This window comes from Bos taurus, unplaced genomic scaffold (assembly GCF_002263795.3).
Source record: "Bos taurus isolate L1 Dominette 01449 registration number 42190680 breed Hereford unplaced genomic scaffold, ARS-UCD2.0 Super-Scaffold_1723_ScbfJmS_2085, whole genome shotgun sequence".
Taxonomy (NCBI): Eukaryota; Metazoa; Chordata; class Mammalia; order Artiodactyla; family Bovidae; genus Bos; species Bos taurus.
Genome location: NW_020192292.1, coordinates 5,489,587 through 5,508,004, shown reverse-complemented (window position 1 = coordinate 5,508,004; position 18,418 = coordinate 5,489,587). Strand labels below are relative to the sequence as shown.

The window sequence follows — 18,418 nt, the reverse complement described above, 5'->3', positions numbered from 1 at the left end:
TAGTAGCACAAGTCAGGGAATTCATGGGAGAAAGGAGAAGAGCTATTAGGGTTTTCTCCATTCCCGTCCCCTAAGATGAAAGCATTCTTTAATTTTGCATATTTGCTTTATGTTCAGACATGATAGCTGGAAAAATACTTAGTGAAAGCTTTCTCAGTTCTTGACCGTCCCTTCATAGAGCATAATTTACAGCAAACATTGAAACCCCACCCAGCTTCCCCTGGCTTGTTGCTCCCATCTGAACAATGACCCCTCCTGTCCTCAGATAATGTTACTTCAGGAAATGAAAGTTCTTTTCAGTGATTCTCAAGGTTGGGGGTTCCCAGGGCCTTGCAAGAGTCAAAGTTCTATTATTTGCCTTTTTCATTCTCATCCTCTCACAAGTCTACTAAGGCATTTTCAAGAGGTCACCAAATGTGTGATAGCACAACAGACTGAATGCAAATGCCAGTACAAGAATCCAGCTGTTTTTTCTGAAGTCAGATGTTAAATAGATTTGCAAAAAAAATTTTTTTGGTTGCACCATGCAGCTTGAGAGACCTTAGTCCCTAACCAAGGATCAAACCTGTGCCACTGCAGTGGAAGCACAAAGTCCTAGCCCCTGGATCATCAGGTAAGTCCTTTATGTCTTCATTTTTTTTTGGTTGCAAAAATATTTCACATGCTACCCTTCTCACTACATTTCTTTTTTTGAAAAATGCAAATTCACTAAAAAAGTTTGAGTACTACTGGTCTACACAACGAACTCTGGACAAATCTCTTACCAGCTCTGGGCCTCGGTCTCCTCCTGTCAGTTGGAGGGAGTAAACCCTGCCCTTTTTCTCACTAAGACTATGAATATTCAGTGTGAAATCATTTTGTCAACTGTAAATGACCATACAAATATGAATTGTGGTCATTGTATTATTGATGGAAAAATATTCTGTTGCTTTTTTAAAGAAAGCATTCCAGCATCAATGCTATGGAGCTTTGAGACCAGAACTGCCCAACTGAATGTATTCCTCTGAAAAGCACCAAGGAACAGTGCACTACAAAAGCAATATTCCTACCCTCTACACTGGTGACTTCAGAAAACTGGAGATTTATCCTAAACAGTCCTAACTCCTTGGGATAACCCACTAGGAGCTTAATAACACCAAAAACTAATTCTTCTAGAAAACATTTACTTTACCCTAAAGCAGCCTTTATTTTTATGGGTGTTTCCTTGCTCGAATATGCTAAGATTCGTAGCATTAGCATGTTTTTTGACAGTCTACTAAAATATATTCCCCAGATGAAATTAAATAGTTCTTAAATGTGTCATATTTATTTCCTATATCTAATCTGGAATCTATTCTAAGTATACCTGAACTTTCCTGTTGTGCTCTGATTTTATTGCACATGCCCAGATTGAAAATAAAAATAAAACTGAAGATAAAATTGGTCATGATATAAGACTTGGAATGATTGACTATCTCATTAACTTCAGTAGGGGCTCAATGTATGGCTCAAACAAGTTCTCACAGAGAGAAGTGCTTACTGAATGTTCACGGTAAGACTTATTTCAAGTCTTTGGCCTTGGAACACCTCTAATAACCTCAAGGACACTGACAAAAGACTGCCCTGTGTGCCTAATCTATTTCATCAATAAAACTGCTTGAAGAGTTTTTATTTATTTATCTTAATATGTCATTACTAAACCATTAGAGGTCTTTCTTCTTCATGGCCATCATAAGAGGAGTAGAAATAGTTACTGGACCATTTCTCAGGTTCATCAGAGACTTTTGCAGGTGATGACATCTCAGTCCAAACTGTAAGAAAATCATGCAGGATGGCAGTTACCGGTACACCACAAGGAGAGAAGTAAAACCAATTGTAATAATCAAGGCTATAACACTTCAATGGTCCAAGAATACTATCTTTTGTAACAAAAACCTCCAATTGGGTTATACTAGTTTAGAATTTCTGATATTTCAGAAATATCTACACATCTTTAACTTTTAGGATGGTTTCATGTTGGGGGTTGCGTGCAAGTTATTATACTCCTTATTACAGAAACGTCATCTCTTTCAAAAATTCTTTCTATAGCATTCTTCCTGGTCCCACTTTAATAACACTTCTAACATTCTACCTGGTAATATGGTTATTTTGGACTTATCTCTTTTATTATGCAAGGACCATGTGTTACACACTGTGTGTCTCATAAGAAACCTGCCTGTAAGAGATGCTTAATTAATAAAAATAATTAATAGCATGCATTGAACTGATATGAATGAAGGCACTTGGATGGGGCGAAGAAGTAACAGAATGTCATCTTGGCCACACTAAACTGTGAATGTAACCTTGAACAAGCCCATGTCAACTTTCTCTGACCTGGTTTCCTCATTCTGTAGAATGAAAGCAGTGATACTAGTCTCTCTCCTGACGGTTCAGGGGGCCACAGTATAGAAGGACCTGAGGGAAGTGACCTGTAAATGGAGCTGAAGCTGAGCAAGGCTGTTGTTCCTGTTTCTCCTCAGCTAGTAGAGAAGTCTTCCAGATTGAGGACCATCAGGTTTAAGCACTGAGAAATCAGGTACTCCATTAGCCATTTCTTCAGAGAAGTCTATTCTGTTGATCCCGGAGTTGTTAATGTGACCCTCTTGAATGCCTCTGAAGCACCTTTACTTCCCTGTTATCACACTATCAAGTTGGATTTCATTGCTTGTTGCATTATCTTTCTACAGTCCTAGCTTTATTGGGCATAGCAGCTGAGTGGTATCTCAAGTTAGACTATATGCCCAGAATGTACTGTAAGATTCCTGGCAATCAGGCTGTTATGTTTGTTGAAGTAAACAAATTGTTTTAAATCCCTTTAAATGACCAAATGTGTAAAAGAAAAGAAATATTCCAGTTGTAAATAACTCTTTTCTAATTCATTACACCCTATACTGAGTCACAAGTGCCTCCCTTGATGCAGTATATGTGTTCTATTCACCTCTGTATCCTGTGTAGAAGGGGCTTTCCAAACTTAAGCAGGTGCCAGAAAGAATCACATGGAGAATTTGTGACATCACAGCTGGCTGGGTCTCACTCCTCGAGTTTCTGATTCAGAAGGTCCAGGATGGAGCCAAAGTACCTGCCTTCCTGACAAGTTCCCACGTGATGCTGATGCTACTATCCACGGACCACACCAGTCCACAGACCATTACACAGACCACTCGCAGTGCCCACCAGAGAACTTGCATATATATACAAGACAGAGGAGCTTTCTAAAATGGGTTAACTTCTATTTTCTTCAGTATAAAGTGAATAGATGGAAAGATTTCTCAAATAACAATGAGAGAAAACAATTTGCACAACCATGAATCCTCCCTTTAGATAACCATTATACATACTGTATTTGCTTCTGCTTGAACTGATGTGATGGACTCACCGACCTCCACCATAGTGCTGATATGTCCCAACTCAGGTTCCTCAGCGCCTATAAAACCTCTGTGTTGCCCTCTGAAATAGTAAATATGTAAAAGTGAGCTTTCTTACAGTCTAAGAGTAATAAGAAATTTAAAATGGTATTTCTCCATTGATACCATGTGTTAAGAACATAATCTAGGGGCTTCCCTAGTGGCTCGGTGGTAAAAGAATCCATCTGCCAATGCCGGAGACTTGGGTTTGATCTCTGGTCTGGGAAGATCCCACATGCCTCAGACCAACTAAGCCTGTGGCACCACAACTACTGAACTTGTTGTGCTTTACAGCCTGGGAGCCCCAACTACTGAGCCCATGTGCTGCAACTACTGAAGTCTGCATGCCCTAGAGCGCGTACTCCACAAGAGAAGCCACCACAATGAGAAACCTGTGCACCGCAACTAGAGAGTAGCCCTTGATCACTGCAACTAGAGAAAAGCCTGCAGCACAACAAAGACCCAGCAGAGTCAAAAATAAATGAATTGTAAAAAAAAAAGAATATAATCTAAGAATCCATAAGCAGAGCTGATTTTTCCCCTGTATTTAAGTCTGTGTGATAATAGCTCATAATATACAGAAGCTTATATCCTAGGATCAAAGCCAGCATGGAAAAAAATGATTCCCTTCTGAACCCAAGGCAGGTAATATTATATAAAATTCCTGTTGTATATTATATTGTATACCCAAAATTTGCTAGGAGGTATATCCTAAATGTTCTCACTACAGACACAGGAAAGGATAACTATGTAGGTGATGGATATGTTAATCAGTTTGACTGTGGTGATTATTTCACTATATATATATATATACACACACATACATATATACATATATATATATATACACACACACACACATATTAATAAAAAAATCATAGGCCTTCCCAGGTGGCACTAGTGGAAAAGAATCCACATGCCAAAGGGAAGACCCAGGAGACACAGGTTTAATCTGTGGGCTGGGAAGATGCCCTGAAGGAGGAAATGGCAACCCACTCCAGTATTCTTGCCTAGAGAATTCAATGTACAGAGAAGCCTGGTGGGCTATAGTCCATGGGGTTGCAAAGAGTTGGACACAACTGAGCATGCATGCAATCACACAATATCAAATCATCAAATTGGTACTCTTTAAATGTATACAATTTTAATTGTCAACCATACTCCATAAGTTGGAAAAATATAAAGAACAACAAAAAATCACTATTGTTCTATGAACTTTTAACTTCAATGAATTAGATATATATATATATACATACATACATTATATGTATATATACTTATATATATGTACATATATATACTTATACATATATAAGGTATATATGAATGATGATTAAAAACCTTAATCTGATTAAATACTGTTGAGGTGAATCAGCTACTATAGAGTCAATACTGTCTGAAATGTAAAGACTTCTAGAATATATGACAAAATATTGAGTACTGTAAACCCTGGAAAATAAAGACTTCCACTGTGATTTTTAAAAATGGTTCTCTTAAATGCAAATCAAAACCACAATGAGGTACCATCTCATGCCAGTCAGAATGGCTGCTATCCAAAAGTCTTACAAACAATAAATGCTGGAAGAGGTGTGGAGAAAGGGAACCCTCTTACACTGTTGGTGGAATGCAAACCAGTACGGCCACTATGGAGAACAGTGTGGAGATTCCTTAAAAAACTGGAATTAGAACTGCCATATGACCCAGCAATCCCACTGCTGAGCATACACACCGAGGAAACCAGAATGGAAAGAGACACATGTACCCCAATGTTCATCGCAGCACTGTTTATAATAGCCAGGACATGGAAGCAACCTAGATGTCCATCAGCAGACGAATGGATAAGAAAGCTGTGCTACATATACACAATGGAATATTACTCAGCCATTAAAAAGAATAATACATTTGAATCAGTTCTAATGAGGTGGATGAAACTGGAGCCTATTATATAGAGTGAAGTAAGCCAGAAGGAAAAACATAAATACAGTATACTAATGCATATATATGGATAGAAAGATGGTAATGATAACTCTATATGTGAGACAGCAAAAGAGACACAGATGTATAGAACAGTCTTCTGGACTCTGTGGGAGAAGGCGAGGGTGGGATGATCTGAGAGAATAGCACTGAAACATGTATATCATCATATGTGAAACAGATCTCTGGTCCAGGTTCGATGCATGAGACAGGGTGCTCAGGGCTGGTACACTGGGATGGCCCAGAGGGATGGGATGGGGAGGGAGGTAGGAGGGGGGTTCAGGATGGGGAACACATGTATACCCATGGCTGATTCATGTCAATGTATGGCAAAAACCACTACAATATTGTAGGGTAATTAGCCTCCAATTAAAATAAATAAATTTTAAAAAATGGTTCTCCTAAAGCCTCAGATAAATCAACATACTTATCACCTGATCTTAGCTACCTGTGAAAGATGATGTGCAACAAAGAGAAAAAGAGCATTTTAAAAAATTTTCTTACTGAAGTATAGTTGATTTACAATGTTGTGTTACTTTCTTGCTGTACAGCATAGTGAATCAGACATATATATACAATATTCACTCTTTTTTAGACTCTTTTCCCATATAGGTCATTACTTACTATTGACCTGTGCTATACAGTAAGTCTTGTTAGTTACCTATTTATATATAGTAATGTGTATATGTCAATTCCCAATCTCCCAATTTTATCCTTCCTTTCTTTCCCCCCCGCGTAAACACAAGATGTTTTCTACATCTCTAACTCTATTTCCACTTTGTAAATAAGTTCATCTGTACCATTGAAAAAGTATTTTTAATAAGTCTTTCAATGATCCCTACATCATGCAGATGCTGCATGGTGAATATCTGTGCCAAGGCTTTGAAATAAGTGTGGGGATTCTTTCGGCATATATGCAAATGTTCTATGGAAACTCCAACTTCTAGGATTCCTAGAGGCAGAATACAAGGCCAAATCTCTAAACCAGCAGCATAGCTATCATTTAGAACTGCTACCTTCCTCAAAGACTTTGTGACTGTGTCCAGGCATAATCCCTCCTCCCTGCCCCTGCCACCCAGGAGCCATACCTCTTCTCTAACTACATAGAGAGGCCAAGTCACCAGCATGTGGTCTCTGTCAAGGGACCACAAAGCTATGGGCCAGTATCAGCTGCCAGTACATCATCATTCTTATATCCTCTTTCTCCAATCAGATTGAAGGTGTCCAGAAAATTTTTAAAGAGAAAGCCATGAGCTTAACTGCTTTTGCTACCAGCCCTACATGTAACTCCCCCCAGGAGAACAAAGCATTTATAATTTTATTTAAAAAATTAGGCCCAAACTATTATTTTCTTTAACATCAGAGAAACAGTGGGATAACTATTAAGGACTATCAGGCTCCATGCCCAAGGATAGAACCCAGAAAATGATGTGTTTATAGAATTTGATGAGATATTGCTAAAAGGTATCTTTTGTCTGATAGTTTAATTACATTGTTTCATGTTACACACAGAAAACAGAAGATTGGAAGAGTGATATTTCTTAAAGAAGAATCACTTACTCGTCATTCTGCTGAGAAGAAAAATGATTCTGCTCTGTTAACTGATTATGCTGTTCTCGGTTCTTAACTGTGAAATAAAACAAAGCTTATATAAGCATCATTTGGAAGCCATGCTTCTTACTTCCTTGAGGACCAATAACCTTCACATGTGCATACACACAGACCTCAATCCCATTCTAGTTCACCTTCACAGACTTAAAACAGCCAGAGGGAAGGCCAGTCTGAATTCGGAATATAGAAAAGGATCAAACCATGCTGTATTTATTCAAGACATTCAAGTTTATAACTAGCACCCCTCTTAGGCCAACATTACTAGGCACTGATTACTGAGTTCCCACACAGAGCTGCCTCATGGGAAGGACTTAGAATTAACACATTCAGATTGCTTTATCACTGCAAAAACTGCTTCCCAGGCATTAGAGCTCATCTTCTACTGCAAAATTCATTTTCTGAAATAATTCAAACAGCTCCCTGAATCTTGATCTCCTACTAACAAGTTTAATTGTAATAGTAGAAAGTAAATATCAGCCCATTCCTTGTAAAAAATTATCACAAATCTGAGACACTGAATTGTTCTTATACTTCCCATTCTAGAGAATACATGCTTGAATTTACCTGTCAAAAGTTCCTGTTGCTTCAACAAAATAGTTCTGATTTCTTTTAACCACATCATCTTCATATCTATATTTGAAGCCTAAAGATTTAAAAAATGAGGGAGGAGAAGACATGTTTCCTTTTTAAAAGGATGCTTTATAGTAAAACAAAGGTCATTATTATATTAAACATAATCTATATTCTGAACTATCATATTCTTACCCTAACATTTTGATTCTTAAACTTCCAAGAAGCAAAATAAACAGCCATCAGATTAGATGAAATAATAGTCAAGACTAATTTGAAACTGCCCTTCAATAGTAATGCTTAGTGAAAAGTGAAAGTTACTCAGCCATGTCTGAATCTTACAACCCCATGGACTATACAATCCATGGAATTCTCCAGGCAAGAATACTGGAGTGGATAGCCATTCCATTCTCCAGGGGATCTTCCCAACCCAGCGATCGAACCCAGGTTTCCCACATTGCAGGTGGATTCTTTACCAGCTGAGCCATTAGGGAAGCCCAATGCTTAGAGAAATGTGAAATATAAATCTCACTTATTCTTTTCTGTGTAGCAGGGTTTTTAAAATATATTTGGCAAAACTAATACAATTTATGTAAAGTTTAAAAATTTAAAATAAAATTAAAAAAATAAAAATAAATAAAAAAATTAAAATATATAAATTTTTCATGTTTAATTTTAGTAAAAACCAAAACAAGCTCTATTGTTTCTGAAAAGACAATCTATTGCACAGATTCCCTGGTGGACTACTGGGTTAGGACTCAGTGCTTTCACTGCTAAGGGCCTGGGTTTGATCTCTGGTTCAGAAACCAAGATTCAACATACCACACCGTAGTGCAGCCAAAAAATTTTAAAAAACAATTGCTTGCATAGTTATCTTCCCCTCCTTAAATATCCTCCCATTACTTACAAGATAAGTTTGTTAATACATAAGAAAAATCTTACATCTAAATCAAGCCAAGAGCATATATTTTTATGAATTATCTGTATATTGTCACCCTGCTTATTTGACTTATATGCAGAGTACATCATGAGAAACACTGGGCTGGAAGAAGCACCAGCTGGAATCAAGATTGTCGGGAGAAATATCAATAACCTCAGATATGCAGATAACACCACCCTTATGGCAGAAAGTGAAGAGGAACTAAAAAGCCTCTAGATGAAAGTGAAAGAAGAGAGTGAAAAAGTTGGCTTAAAGCTCAACATTCAGAAAACGAAGATCATGGCATTTGGTCCCATCACTTCATGGGAAATAGATGGGGAACCAGTGGAAACAGTGTCAGACTTTATTTTTGGGGGGCTCCAAAATCACTGCAGATGGTGATTGCAGCCATGAAATTAAAAGACACTTACTCTTTGGAAGGAAAGTTATGACCAATCTAGATAGCATATTCAAAAGCAGAGACATTATTTTGCCAACAAAGGTCCGTCTAGTCAAGGCTATGTTTTTTCCAGTGGTCATGTATGGATGTGAGAGTTGGACTGTTTAAGAAAGCTGAGCACCAAAGAATTGATGCTTTTGAACTGTGGTGTTGGAGAAGACTCTTGAGAGTTCCTTGGACTGCAAGGAGATCCAACCATGTCCATCCTTAAGGAGATCAGTCCTGGGTGTTCTTTGAAGGACTGATGCTAAAGCTGAAACTCCAATACTTTGGCCACCTCATGCGAAGAGCTGACTCATTGGAAAAGACTCTGATGCTGGGAGGGATTGGGGGCAGGAGGAGAAGGGACGACAGAGGATGACATGGCTGGATGCATCACCGACTCGATGGACATGAGTTTGAGTAACTCTGGAGTTGGTGATGGACAGAGAGCCTGGCGTGCTGCGATTCATGGGGTCGCAAAGAGTCAGACACGACTGAGTGACTGAACTGAACTGAATGAAGACAGAGTTAAAACAAATAAAAACATCAAGCATTGTCAAACAGATAACAAGTCATGATACAAATACTTTTGAAATGGCTCTTAAAATGTTCTAATTTCTCTCCTCTTCCCTGATACAGGTTGAACATTATAGCATGTGTGGCCAGAGCTTTAACCACATTCTTTAGAAACAACGACCTCATCTGAACCATCATATTCACCTTGTCTCATAATCAGGTCCTCTCTGAATGCTGAGCACAAGAGGAATTCAGCACTGTATTCAATCTGTAACTCTAGAAATTTGATGGGGACAGAAAAGCACCAGCCAAGCTCTTGGCTTCAGTTCTTATTCATAAGTCTCCTGATGTAGCAGTGAAAACTTAAAAGCCATAGAAAGCATCAAACAGACACATCTCAAGTTAAAAAAACTTTTGCCAACAGAAGTAACCTAAGTGTGCATCAACAGATCAATGGATTTAAAAGGCAGTATATATATATATACACACACACACACACAATGGAATACTACTCATCATAAAGAGGAATGAAATTTTGCCATTTTCAACAATAGGATGGACTTGGAGGGTTATTATATCAAGTGAAATAAGTCAGAGAAAGACAAATATGATATCATGTGTATGATATCACTTGTATGTGGGAATCCAAAAATAAAAAACTAGTGAATATAACAAAAAAGAAGCAGATTCAACAGATACAGAGAACAAAACTAGTGGTTACCAGCTGGGAGACGGAAGTGTAGAGGGGCAATGTGGGGTAGGGAATTAAGAGCTATAAACTATTAAGTATAAATAAACTACAAGGATTTATTGAATCACTTGGGGACTATATCCAATATTTTATAATAATATAAATGGAAAATAATCTTTAAAATTATGAATCACTATATTGTATACCTATAACATATAAATTGTATACCAACTATATTTAATAAAAGAATCAAAGAAAAATTTGCTAACTGATAACATGTTTAACTGTATCACAAGAATAATTATCAATAATATTTAGGTGACCTATAGGAAAGGACTGAGAATTTCTGTAATGTAACCAAAATTATTTTTGTTTGCAAATTCAGACTTTTGTATCTTAAGGCAGGTAGAGTTTCTAGAACAATTCTTAAATGACCAACCTGGACAATATAAACTTCTTCCTTTCCAGCATTCCAGATTTCAAACTTGCGGTTATCTCCTTTTACATATTCAGTGATTCCAAGTTCATCCATCTACAATATATGTCATGATTTTTATGAGCATTTTATTCTGAAAATGAAGTTACATTAAATCTATTCCCGTCATACCCATCATATTCTAAATGAAACAGAATTTCTCATTTGTGCAAAATATACTTTTACATTCAAAAAATATGAAATGATGAATTCAATCACAGACCTGAATATTTATATGGTTTCACTGAACTATGCACTTATAGTACAGACTACACGTTCCATTCCAGTGACTGAAACAAATTGTTATAAATTTGAACATCCAAGTAGTCCACCTAAGATTGAATTCTGTTATAAATTAACAGTACACTATAAAAACGAATTGTGTCAAACACAGAAGTAAAAGTAGTTAAATATCAGTGAACAAGGTCATCCAAAACTAATTTAAATGGTTTATTTTTAATAATCATAGGCCAGATAAGTTAATCTCATAAATTATTACTTATGTCTATAGAAATCCTACATGTTATAGACATCCAATTTACAGGTCAGGCAGGAACCAATTAGCTACACAAAAATCCCCTCTATTTCCACCAATCTCTCAGCCTCTCTGGAAAATAAATAATCTGTCACGGGAGAGTGATGTCTTCTTGTAGCCAGGGAAACTTTGACATGCAATAATCCTTCCTTACCATAGTTTTTCTTCTCTTTCACATGATTGTGCAAAGCACAAACTTTTCCATTTTCTTTTATCCTGTGCTGCTAGTAGCTTGGTTAATTCCATTTTGAGCAATTTCACTCCCTTGTACACATTCTCTTTTAGTCTCCTTCTGCCTTCTTTTCTTTCAATTCTTGCCTAATTATCTAAAGGAATATCTCACACTCTGTTCCATTTACATGTGTCCCAAATGATCCTAATTAGAGCTGATAAGCATTAAGAGTAGTGCTTAGTGAGATCCCCATACCAAGAAAAAGAAAAGGGATTATACTTAGAAATGAAAAAGCCTGTGATATCTACCCTGAATGTACTCAGAAGTTACTTTCAGAATGATCAAAAATCATCTTTATATTCCTACTCAACCACTCTAACTAAACTACTTTTGTTCAAACATCAGATTTTAAGATAAATAATAATCTCATATTCAAGCTCTATTTAAACTGATTTTGTTTCAATACATGGTTTTGTCCTAACAGCATGGTAAGATGGAAAGCCCATGAGCTAGCTAAGTGTCTTGGTGCAAGTTGCTTAATCATTCTGAACTTGTGTTGACTATAAAATAGGAAGAGTACCTATTTCATAGAGTTGATAGAAGGATTATATAGCATGCATTAAAGGCTTAGATAATACGATGAGTTTTTTTAAAGTATGAGTTTGCTTTCTCAGCTTCTCCTTATTTGAATAGCAACAGTTTTGCTATTTTTTCACTGCCTACATAAAGCACAGCATTATAGATTAAATAAATCTTTTGAGTTACTCTGGAAATCTAACAATTATCTCTATCAAACTATATTGTTCTTGCTCTTGTTGTTTAGTAGATAAGTTGTGCCCAACTCTTTTGCGACCCTATGGACTGTAGCATGCCAGGCTCCTCTGTCCATGGCATTTCCCAGGCAAGAATACTGGAATGGGCTGACATTTCCTTCTCCAATATTGTTCTTGCTGCTGCTGCTGCTAAGTCACTTCAGTCGTGTCCGACTCTGTGTGACCCCATAGGCGGCAGCCCACCAGGCTCCCCCGTCCCTGGGCTTCTTCAGGCAAGAATACTGGAGTAGGTTGCCATTTCCTTCTCCAACGCATGAAAGTAAAAAGTGAAAGAGAAGTCACTCAGTCGTATCCGACTCTTCGCGACCCCATGGACTGCAGCCTACCAGGCTCCTCCGTCCATGGGATTTTCCAGGCAAGAGTGCTAGAGTGGGGTGCCATTGCCTTCTTAGCTCTAAGCAATTCACTACAAATGATCCACTGTAATACAATCTATTTGCAATTCATGGATTGTACATATTTTCTCAAATAATAAAATATAAAGATTTTATTGAAAGATTTTTAAGAATAGAGGCAGAGTTAAAGTTCTATCAGTCATATGATATACTATGTAATAAATAATATATATATAAAACAAAAGAACAAAGCTGATTCTATAGTTATACCGTAACTGTGATCTCTGCCTCATCCTTCACATTTTCATTGATGATTTCTGACAGCTGTGAATTTATTTTCTTTACTACAAAGCATTTTATCTGAAGACATCTTGCTGCATCAAGTACTCAGGGCCCCGACTTTTAAACTAATTTTCTGTCTTCAGGGCAGTACAATGATGTCAACTACCTTGTTAAAAAGTCTCCCAGTGGGTCAAGAACTCTGGGATTATAACCAATAACTACAAATTTTAAGACTTATATTTATGTATCTGGGATACATAATAGTTACCTCTTGAGTTAGTATTATTTAAAAATTTATCTTCATATTAACAAAACAAAAAATGCAGCAAGGCTGAACTGCCGTGAGGCAATTACAAGCAAGGTATTGGGTATAAAACAGTAACATAACTGTATCTTGAAAACAGTTTCTGGGATCAAAAAAGAAAGAAAATGAGGATTATATCAGAATACAATTTATAAAAATTGGCAATAAATGCTGGAGAGGGTGTGGAGAAAAGGGAACTCTCTTACACTGTTGGTGGGAATGCAAACTAGTACAGCCACTATGGAGAACAGTGTGGAGATTCCTTAAAAAGCTGGAAATAGAACTGCCATATGACCCAGCAATCCCACTGCTGGGCATACACACTGAGGAAACCAGAATTGAAAGAGACAAGTGTACCCCAATGTTCATTGCAGCACTGTTTATAATAGCCAGGACATGGAAGCAACCTAGATGTCCGTCAGCAGACGAATGGATAAGAAAGCTGTGCTACATATACACAATGGAGTATTACTCAGCCATTAAAAAGAATACATTTGAATCAGTTCTAATGAGGTGGATGAAACTGGAGCCTACTATACAGAGTGAAGTAAGCCAGAAAGAAAAACACCAATACAGTATACTAATGCATATATATGGAATTTAGAAAGATAGTAACAATAACCCTGTATGCGAGACAGCAAAAGAGACACAGATGTATAGAACAGTCTTTTGGACTCTGTGGGAGAGGGCAAGGGTGGGATGATTTGGGAGAATGGCATTGAAACATGTATAATATCATATGTGAAACGAATCGCCAGTCCAGGTTCGATACATGATACAGGATGCTCGGGGCTGGTGCACTGGGGTGACCCAGAGGGATGATATGGGGAGGGATGTGGGAGGGGGGTTCAGGATGGGGAACACGTGTACACCTGCTGTGGATTCATGTTGATGTATGGCAAAACCAATACAATATTGTAAAGTAACTAGCCTCCAATTAAAATAAATAAATTTATATTAAAAAAAACTAAATGGGCACAGAACATTAGTATGTATTTAAAAAGAACACACAAACTGAAGGATGTACATCAAATAAATTAGAATGGTTGCTACAGGGGTAGAGAGGAGATGAAGTGCAGAGGATAGAGATAAAAAGGAATGAAGGAATGAAATAAACAAGCAAGAACAAGACCTGCCAGCATGGTGCAGGTGTTATGATCATGGAGTTCGAGGCCATCTGCCTGGGTGTGACTCTATGCCCTTGGATGAAATATTCACCTCTCTGGAACTTGGCTTGCCTATCCTCAAATGGGGTTTATAATAATTCCTACTTCATATAAAGTTGCTATGTAGATTAAATGAATTAACACTGATAACATTTAAACAGCTCCTAGCAAAATAGCATGACGCATATATTTGTTACACTTAAAAACATAGATGAAAATAATAAACGCATGAACTAAGGAATCTGAAGAACTCGAATGTCTCCATTTGACTGACTGTGTGTGTGTACTTTAGGGCCTTTCCTTTGCACAGGAGCTGTCAACTTAAAATATAGCACGCAGTCATCATACAGCTGTCAGGCCATGAAATTCCAGCTTGATATGATGAAGTCAAGGCAACAGTTCCTTGAAAGTGCTTCCACGTTGATCCTCTCTACCAAGGGGAAGATTCTGAAACCAGGAATCCAAACTCTTATGTAACACACCGACTAGTCCTACCAGCAATTATTTAATTCCAGAATTTCATGTAAGCAAGAGGAAGAAAGCATAGTGAGGCTTATAAGAAATAGCTTAATTTCGATCTTTCTCTGTGAGCAACATCACCATTTTCCTAATAATGCTGGTCTCAATCCTTGCAGGCATCAGTGACTAATGTCTTTTATTAAGGACACTAGGTGTTACTGTGGAATCAAAGAAAAAACAGGCTGATTTTTTTCCTTCCAATGTCAGTTATTATTTATTTTCTGCATCTAGTAAGTCAACAAGCCTTCCTGTTTACCTGCCATGGAAATGTTTCTTGCATCTATCCCACCCTCTGTGTCCATGGTAACCACTGTTTGCATTCTCATGAACTGGTTACCACATACCAATCCATCCTCACTCTGATATACTTTAGAAATACTAAACTACTCTGTTAGTGTGTCCAATTTGTGATAAATTAAAAGTAAAAAAGAGAGAGAGAGAAAAGTAAAAAAAGAAAAATCAGTACAAGCCAGAAATAGTCCATTAGTAGTAACTAGGTCACTCTACAAATAAAAAGTGAATCAAATGGATTTGGGTCCAACTAGTCTATGAAGATAAAGTACCTTCCCGGGGAACAGATATACAGAGAGCAGGAAACCTGAACCCTGTTTGATGTCGATTACAAACTCTTGATTTTCAACCAAAGTTTATTAGAGACATAAAAGACCCTTGGAGATTTTAGGGGCTTGGAGATGGGTGGCTAATATCAAAAGAGCAACAGGACATTTGTTATGAAAACAGTGAGAGTTTTGAAGAGCCATAGCTGTGGGTTCAGCAGGGAAAGTAGACCATAGGAAAAGATCAGAGACCTAACTGTGGTTAGGAATTCTGTCAGGAACAGTATACAGTTGTTGGCATCTGGGAAGAATCAAAAGCAGGGTCTGCTTCTCAGGGGGCCTGCTGACACAAAGCCCTCGTGCCTGCTCAGGACATATGGCCCATCCCCTTTATTACCACTGCTGGATATCTCATCAATTCTCAACTTGCTAACAACCAAGAAACAACAGGCTCATGAGAAATAGCCAAAATGATAGTGGCTGGGAAGTTGAGGGTAACAATTTTCTCCATTTTCCAAATTTTCTTTTCTTTTCTTTTTTTTGGTCACACTGCACAACATGTAGTATCTTCCTTGACCAGGGATCAAACCTCTGCCCCTCCCGGTGGGAGCTCAGAGTCTTAACCACTGCACCATCATGGAAGTCCCCAAATTTTCTTTAACAAATGCTATACTGCTTTTACAATGTAGAACTTGAAAGATAAAATTAATTAGGTGTGAAAAAAATCAAATTTGCCAATTACAGACTCCTGTGGATTGGAAGTTCCTCTTCTCAAATGTCAAAACCAGCTGGGAATGGCACTGAATTGCCAATAACTTCCTCACACAATACTGCTCTCATTTGAATACCAAACTAACTGTAGGACAGAATGGTGGTTTGGGTTATGGGAGAGAAGAAAGCAATTTCTAAGGATCAGACAGGACAGGTGTGGGCAAGATTCAGCAATAGGTGGCTTTGGAACACCCAGGAAGAGAGGGGATGGAGAAGGAATATGATGGGAATATGCTAGACATAAAAGTGATCTGGTAGTCCAGTGGTTAAGACTCTGTGCTTCCAGTGCAAGGGGGCCACAGAATCAATCCCTAGTTGGGGAACTAAGCTGAGTGGCGAGGCCAAGAAAAACAACAACAAAAAAAGTGATCCATTTTTTAATTACATTGAAAAAAAAAAGGAAAAAACTCTTTCCTCTTTGACTCTCCTGTGTGATAAAAAGTCCTTGCTACCAAGACCAAGAACTCCACCTGGTGTCATTGGTAAGACAGGGCAAATGGGGGAGCCTGGGTCTCTTCCTGCACCAGGCAGGACACTAGGGCGCCCCCTTGAGGAATGCCTGGGACTGAAGTGAGAGAGGAAGAGAAGGTTACATTCTGCCCTTTCTGGTTCTCACTTCAGGCAGACAAGTTCTGCTTCACCTGACATCTCTATATGACTCCTACTTAAGGTTTCATGGGTGAGAGCTTGAGAAATGAGTAGAGAAGGGGGTCAAAGGGTACAAACTTCCAGTTGTAAAATAAATAAACCCCAGGGATGAAATGTATAGCATGGTAACTATGGTGACCATGATTAATAATACTGTACTTCATATTTGAAACTTGCTAAGAGAGTAGATCTTAAAAGTTATCACAAGAAAAAAAATGTTTTTAACTGTGTGGTGATGGATGTTATTTGTGGCGATCATTTCACAATATGTACAAATATTGACTCATTACACTATATACCTGAAACAAATACAATGTTATAGGCCAATTATACTTCAGTTTAAAACAAAAGATTTTGTTTAGAAAAAAATATACAAATGTGTGTGAGTAAAGTATAAAACCCAGTCATCTGAACTGAAAAAGTACACAAATTTGAATACAATATATGCATACACGAGAAACTATTACATTATACAATTCAAAAGGTCTTACTTTCAAACAGTGCTTAAAACTGTATGATGGGTATCGATCACCACCTTCTCCACTTTCAACACGCCTTTTACAAAATACGACGGCTTTTTCATACAGGAAAAGGTGCCGCTGCATTGGTTTGAATCTAGCAAAATCCTTCATCTTTGTAGTACCTTTCTTGTGTCCAATCCAAACACTGAACGCACCCTGCATTATCATCTTGCCCAGCTCATTTAAGTTTCCCTGGAACAGAAAACCTCAGCTCATTAGTACAGGGCAGAAGGGCATTCAGATCTGACAGCATCATTACAGTGTTTAGTTTAAGCTACTAAAACCCTGAAGCATAATTTATAGTTTTAAAAGTTTCATTCATCATAACTTTTCACATGAAAACATGCCATGTGTCAGCCAGTTACAAAATGACTGTGGGACTGGGAGATAGAAGAAACCTTCTTTTCCCTGGCTTCATGTCTCCAATGTGGAGGTATTTCAGCTGGGCCAACTCTCCCCATGGCTTCCTCAGTCCTGATTGGCGAGTGAGCTCTTCCAGTCCAAGTTTTCCCACGGGGTGGAGCTAACTCCTAAAGATTTGATCTCTTTCTTCCATCTCTCTATCTTGGACCTGGGCAAAGAGCACTTCTGAGACCATATGTCTCCTTAGAATAGACCCAAATATCCCATCACGTGGGATCTCCCAAGGTCTGCACTTGGGGGTAGGCCTTGTTAGGTACAAGGGGAATGTCGTAAATCCATCTGGCTGCTGATCTGAAGCCAATTTTCCACTTAGCATCATAAGTAATAATGCTGACATTTAGATCCTTCGTTTGTCTGCCTCTCACGTCTTATTTCTCAGTTGTTCCAGGAGAGGAAGAAAGAGATGTTAACATGCTTACCCTGTAAAACTGCAACAATCATGAAGATCTACTTACGATATAGCCATTTATTGCAGTCTGATGCATTAAGTCATTAACTGACTTCAGTAAATCCAGCATTGTGTCAAGTGCCTCCTTTAATTCTACAGATCCGACACAGTCTTTGCTATATTTTAATAGCTCCTGTAATTAGAAGTCAAGAGTTAAACTTAATATTAGGCAGATATTAATAGCTGGAGAAAATGAATATATTTTTCGCTAACATGCTTCAAGAGGAATCCAAAGATAATGGCACTTTATGAGTAATTTCTTTACATGCTATTTGTCACATAAT

At 37.8% G+C, this 18,418-nt stretch overlaps 1 protein-coding gene across 1 annotated transcript in view; it reads right to left on the bottom strand.

Moving 5' to 3' along the window:
* Window positions 1-296: 296 nt before the first annotated feature.
* LOC112445816 (proto-oncogene DBL-like) overlaps window positions 297-18,418 on the bottom strand; it is a 115,453-nt gene continuing 97,331 nt past the window's right edge. The window contains 8 exon segments of the mRNA XM_059884534.1: window positions 297-329; window positions 1,681-1,790; window positions 3,353-3,465; window positions 6,957-7,023; window positions 7,572-7,650; window positions 10,585-10,677; window positions 17,234-17,455; window positions 18,142-18,267. Of these exon segments, the coding sequence (XP_059740517.1) occupies window positions 297-329; window positions 1,681-1,790; window positions 3,353-3,465; window positions 6,957-7,023; window positions 7,572-7,650; window positions 10,585-10,677; window positions 17,234-17,455; window positions 18,142-18,267 (843 nt within the window).